This window comes from Vollenhovia emeryi, unplaced genomic scaffold, assembly GCF_000949405.1.
Source record: "Vollenhovia emeryi isolate VEMERY1.0 unplaced genomic scaffold, V.emery_V1.0 DF939521.1, whole genome shotgun sequence".
Classification (NCBI taxonomy): Eukaryota; Metazoa; Arthropoda; class Insecta; order Hymenoptera; family Formicidae; genus Vollenhovia; species Vollenhovia emeryi.
Window position 1 is genome coordinate 41,244 of NW_011966845.1, and position 6,869 is coordinate 48,112.

General features: G+C 35.0%; 1 protein-coding gene across 1 annotated transcript; it reads left to right on the plus strand.

Moving 5' to 3' along the window:
- The first annotated feature begins 1,279 nt into the window (after positions 1–1,279).
- Positions 1,280–6,481, plus strand: LOC105557322 (solute carrier family 35 member E1 homolog). The gene is made up of 3 exons (XM_012004532.1): positions 1,280–1,886; positions 5,385–5,593; positions 5,674–6,481. The coding sequence occupies exons 1-3, from the start codon at positions 1,559–1,561 to the stop codon at positions 6,181–6,183; spliced, it is 1,047 nt and encodes a 348-aa protein (XP_011859922.1). The 5' UTR covers positions 1,280–1,558; the 3' UTR covers positions 6,184–6,481.
- Positions 6,482–6,869: the final 388 nt, after the last annotated feature.

The window sequence follows — 6,869 nt, forward strand, 5'->3', positions numbered from 1 at the left end:
CGAGATACTATGTTTATGTTTCGGGTCGCTCGTCGCTCGCGCTCGCTGCCGCGCTCGCCGCCCGCGCCGCGCTCCCCGCCGCGCCTAGGTTTTTTCCCACCATGGTGTATCTCGCGCGTCGCTCCACCTCCCACTCATCGATCGATTTTTTTAAATGCCTTCCGAGTCCGTCTCCTGCATCCTCATTCGCTCAAACGTGTAAATTTACTACTCAATAACTAATGTTACTTTGTACCGGAGTACACGATATTTCTCCTTAGTTTAACCCAATCTACCACTATTTTCAAAGTTGCTACTTTTGCATCAGACACCCTGTAGTATCTCGCGCGTCGCTCCACCTCCCGCTCATCGATCGATTTTCTTAAATGCCTTCCGAGTCCGGCCTACCGTCTCCTGTATCCAGCCAACGTATCCAGGAAAGGCGCATACGAACTAGCGTACATTATTTATTGTAAATGGAAATGGCCTATGAAAAAAATGTTCTAATAAAAGTAATTAATGTAATTATACTTGCTCCAACGTATAAAAGTATTTACGCGTTATTCGTCAAAACTGCGAATTTTTCAATGTCACACCGACTTTGCACTAACACACGTACAAAAATCCTGTGATTGGTCAGAATAAAAACATGTCGGATGCGCAGTACGGATCGGCGCGAACGTGAAACAAAAGAGCGAGTGCCACTACTGGTTATACTGTGGTTATAGCACAGTATAACCAGTATGCCCACTCTCTGTCGGCACCTTTGATCTGGGCGTTCTCAATTTTCCGCCATGTTTTTAATCGCGCCAACAGTGTATCAACGGCTAAAAGTGCCTGGGCCCTTTTCAGGATCGTATCCAGGAAAGGCGCATACGAACTAGCGTACATTATTTATTGTAAATGGAAATGGCCTATGAAAAAATGTTCTAATAAAAGTAATTAATGTAATTACTTGCTCCAACGTATAAGGCTGGTATTACATTTGTCGTACGACAAAGTTTTTAAGCGTATTGATTAGCTGAAGGATAGTAAAATTCTCGAGTATCTAGAAACTTTCTATTCAGCGGCCAATCGACACGCTTGAAAAATTTGTCGTACGACAAATGTAATAGTACCCTAAAAGTATTAACGCGTTATTCGTCAACACTGCAAATTTTTCAATGTCACACCGACTTTGCACTAACACACGTACAAAAATCCTGTGATTGGTCATAATTAGAACATGTCGGATGCACAGTACGGATCGGCGCTAACGTGAAACAAAAGAGCGAGTGGGCATACTGGTTATACTGTGGTTATAGTACAATGGTCCGGAACTCATGGCGCTCGGGTTCGTGCGTCCACCACGGGCGCCACATTCCGTTTCTTTCTTCACTGAGCAGTCTCAGCTCTCAGCACTTCAGCAGTATTGTTAACATTTAAACGCTGTCAGCGAGCTATGAGCGCGGAGTGAATCCGGTTGGTTAGGCGTGCTCGTCGCATATACTGCACATAAATATATATGTATATGCGCGAAAAGTGACGAATTCAGGGGACCAGGAGTGAGTTTTGGCACCGCGCTCCCGCGCGAGACATCATGGATGATAGGCGAAATAATCGCGAGGTTATAACGGTATTGTTCCTATGTCTACTGTGGTACGTGGTGTCCAGCAGCAGCAATGTCGTCGGCAAGATGTTACTGTCGGAATTCCCGTATCCCCTCACGGTGACTATGGTACAATTGACCTCGATCACCGTCTACTCCGGCCCGTTTTTCAATTTATGGGGTGTAAGAAAGTACTCGTCCAACATAACATGGAGTTACTACCTGCGGCTCATCGTGCCCTTAGCCCTGGGCAAGTTTCTTGCAAACGTGTTCAGCCACGTCAGCATTTGGAAAGTGCCCGTCTCTTACGCTCACACTGGTATGCATATGCGATACATCGCTTTTGGCAAGTCTAGCTGGTGTGTCAGGTGCACACATTGCGCTATAATGCTCATACATATTTGTGTACATGCACACGTACATACGTCATATTATATTACATATCGTATACTGAACGAATATAGTCCAAGGGCTCTGATAATAAAACAAATAAGAGGAAAAAGGAAGGTAGTAAGAGCCGACGCAGAATGTTAGATGTGGAATACAAAAGTTTTATGTATAATAATCGTAATGGTCGTTTCGATCAATTAATGTGATCCTTTTCAATGACATATACAGAAATGTTAATTGCATTACAACATTAATTATTAAATGTAAACGTAAAATTAAGAACGGAAGCTTGAGTTATAAAACAATCATTCGGTAAAAAACAAAAGTTGCTTGGAAAGACGAAAAAGATCTCATCTAGCAGTAGATGTCGAGAGGCTGTGCTCGCATTGCAGTACATACAATACACTGCTGGTCAAGAGTTTCTAACCGTCAATTGAAAATGTCTACAATACAGTACGATTCCTAAGTATGTATATAGGGGAAAGTGGGGTAAAGTGGGAATAGTTTTTACTGTGAAGCAATAGAGCCATAAAAATTAATTTTTATGCAACGGTGAGTGTGCCATCGCCAAAAAGTGGACATTAGCTGAGTTTCGCCCACCTGTAATAGATAAAAATATTCTTCTGTCGTAGATGTCTTTCAATGTGAACAAAAGTAAAAAAATAGCCATTTTTTTATATGGGATAAAGTGGGAAATGCGCTATTATTGATTAGAAATGAAGCAAACTGCAATTTTATTTATGGTAAATCTTTATTTAGAACTTGGAATTTACAAAAATGTTAATCGAAATAAAAAATTTGAAGAAATTAAGAATAATTATAAATATGGCCTTCTTCTCGATCTTGACGTCTTTAAGTGCTTGTACCAAAGCTGAAATATCTACACCTGGATCTTGACGTTTTTTAACGTATTTACGAGGCATGATGACTGAAAGCAATGAAATATTTCATAAAAATACATAATTTCTATTAAAAACATTGGTCCATTGACAATTTAGTGATTTCCCACTTTACCCCATCCACGCTGTTTTAAAGATTTTGGCATGGCGTCGACACAAGGTTAGAATTGTCCAAACAACGTATTACATTTCGAAAGATAACAGTCAGAAGATAACTTACCAATTTTCACTTTAAACGGAACGTTGAAAATACCCTCGAAACATACTTGCACGAAAATAAGGAAAACAACTTTGCAAACTATTTTTCTCACTAATTCACGGAGGACTGAAAAACTGCGTGCACACACGTCAGTAACTTATGAAAAATGACGTAGTAGTAGCAAGGAACGTTTGACAGCAGTTGGTATAGTTCAATACCCATAAATGCATCGAAAAATGGCATTTCCCACTGTACCCCACTTCCCACTTTACCCCACTTTCCCTTACAAAAAAATGTGAAGGGACATTTCTTTGCTTATTTTATAAAGAAGATGTTCTATGTATGTCCTAAGTTGCTTTGTTTTCAAAATACAGGGTATTAAATCAAATGGAAACGAGAATAAAATCATTACTTAGATCCAAGTAAGAGAAGGTAGCCCAATCATTTTTAATTTAATATGTGAATTTATATACCGTGTTTCCAACCTGTTCTGTGCCCCGTTACTATTCGACATATAACACAGTTTGAGAAGGAAACCAATTTCGAAATTTAAGATTTTATTTAAATTTAATATGCATAAACGTGATCCACTCTCACAGCAATGTGAACAAAATAATCACTAGATAATTACTAGGACATCAGTAACTTTTAATGATTCAATTATTGAACTCCAGTAATTATTCGGTGCTTTTTTCGTTTCAGTATGCACATTTTTGTAAGGGCACATGGTATTATTGTTTATATATGTTTTATGTGTGTTTCTTAAATGTATCTGTTTTATAAATGATTGGGAAACGTATAAAAAACCAACATGATCTTGAGATATTAAAAATCACTTCCCAGTACAAATGAAACATTTTCGCCTCACTTTTTCTTACTAATCTAGATAATCTAGCTACAAGTGTATTTTTTTCTGACAGAAGACTCGTCCATTTTCTGTAATAATTTACTGGTCAGTTTTGGAGAAAAGGCTTTAAAGACAATAATCCATTTTTGTAAATTAAATAATGCTACGTTAAAACCACACTGTGCTAAATATAACGCCTATTATCTTCCAAATTCAGCAAAAATATCAATTAAGGCATGAATCAAACTTTTAAGTTTTGCCGGAATATTTTTATTTATATCTATGTATTTCTCAAATCTTTGACTGGCTGTGCATGTTATATGTCGTGCACGCGATTTCTATTTACACATTAATCTGTTGATACCACAAATCGCTATAGCAACTTTCTTGTAAGTAATTTTTTAGATAAAACGCCACTATGAACGTGGCTCTCTCGTTTACTTTGTGAGTGTATTTATATTAAGGGTAATTGGAAGACTATTTACATTACATTATTTTATTTATTTCCATTTTACTGCAAATTAATTAATTAAAATTTCTAATTTAACCCATTATCACTTTATAAAATAACGTAGAAAGATACAATAAATTACACATTGTAAAATAGCAAACTCTGATTGTGCTGCTAGTATCAATAAAGCGTGTTTCGTGGAAGAACTATTTATAGCTTTATATTCAGCTCAACCACATGTTAAAAAGAATAGTTCAATAGCAAGCGTTGCAATCTTCGTAGGCTGCCAAAAATTAAGCGCAACTGTTGTTTACCAAATATCCGATGTGTTTGATATTAACAAATGAAATTAAAAGGAACATTGATAATATAATACATGATATTCAAGTTTATTTTCTTGGCTCAATTTCACTATATAAATATAATATTTCATATAGAAATACAGTGGCTATACATTGTTACTTTATGACTTAAGTAAAGACGAAAATTTATCAATATAGATTTTTCAATATTTTTTCTAATAAATATAAATTGAAAAAAATTCCTTACTGTATAAATATTAAATAAAATAAAGGTTGATGATTATATTATAATAAAGATCTAAGCAAGAATATATAAATCAATGGTAAGGGCATATATACATATGTATATGGAGGATATAATATTTCAACTGTATTATTTATGAATAACATTTATTTCAACTGTATTATTTATGAATAACAACATACAATTTAATTTCAAGTTAGATATTTTATCAAATTATTTATTCATAATTTGTCAACGTTATTCCAAAAATATAATTCTATAAAAAATGTCCTCCTCTTTTCTCAAATTCCTGACTCCTCTTTCTCTGTTTTCCCCTCTATCTTCCTTTTCCTCTTCTCCCTTCCTCTTTTCCTTTCTCCCTGTCTATCCTGTCCTTCTTTTTCCTATCTCTTTTATCCTTCTCCTTTGCTTCTCTCTTCTTTTATTTTATACTACTCTTGTTTTAATTGTAGTTATATATTAACTGAAATTTGGCTCTGTCCCAGTGAAGGCTACAATGCCTCTTTTCACGGTGGCTCTATCAAGAATAATACTTCGGGAGCAGCAAACGTGGAAAGTGTATTTGAGCCTCGTGCCGATAGTCAGCGGCGTAGCCGTAGCCACATTGACGGAGCTTAGTTTCAACATGATCGGCTTGATAAGCGCCTTAGCATCCACTATGGCGTTTTCCTTGCAAAATATTTACTCGAAAAAGGTAATGCAATATGGACACAAATTCTATCTCATGTTTGTACCTCATATTTCTTTTTAAATCTTGCAACTTTTGACCTGCAGGTGCTACATGACACAGGGATACATCACTTGCGACTATTACATATTCTCGGCCGTCTAGCTTTATTCATGTTCTTACCAATCTGGATTGTGTACGACTTACGTAGCTTGATGTACGAACCGATGACAAGACCGTCCATAGATATAAGCTATTATGTATTAGGATTATTATTTCTAGATGGTATACTTAATTGGTTTCAAAATATTATTGCGTTTTCGGTATTGTCCATTGTGACACCTTTAACGTACGCAGTGGCGAGCGCTAGCAAACGCATATTTGTGATAGGAGTAACATTACTTGTACTTGGCAATCCAGTTACATGGCTTAATATATTTGGTATGACCATGGCCATATTAGGGGTATTATGTTACAATAAGGCTAAGTACGATCAGAGAATAGAGAAGCAAACGAAAACAATTCTTCCAAAATATTTTAACGCGACACAGAACGGTAATAGCAGTTCCTTCATGGTAAATGGATTTACTGGTAGACATCAATCATTTGCAGTCTAGTCATAATTGATTTTTTATTCTAACAAGTTCATATAAGATTTCTGCATCAGAGAGAAGTCTAATCCTTTTTTCGGTTAGTATCAATAATTTTTATAAATTATTACGCACTATCATAAATTATTACCATGGTATAATCAGCTAAATACAAGGAAGAAACTCATATGATACATTCTTTCTAACATTATGTATGTGCATATGTGCGCACGTACCTAACACATGTGTATGCCCACGAGAGAAATTATTTTATCTGAAAAAAATATTACAATGTCTAATATTTGAATGATATCATTTGAATAAATATCAGTATACATATATAATATTAAACATTAAATAAATTTGAAAATATCTTTTCAATCAAAATTTTACAGAGGAAATGTAATACGGACAATAAATATTTTATGACATATATTTTTATGAGACTAATATTTTTTAAATAACTTTACAATGCTTTTTTATATGATTTGAGTTTCTATTTCTCTTCTCTAATCTTTTATTATATATTGTATATACATATGTTACAAATGATTAAGATATAAAAATTAGATTAGGTAATAAAATCTCTTCAGATATCAATGAATATACTTGATCTTTATACAATGAATGAATAGAACTCTTATGTGCCTAGGAGAAAGTTTAATTGTAAAAATAATGTTGTATTAGTCTTAAATATCGTTATTTTTTCTCAT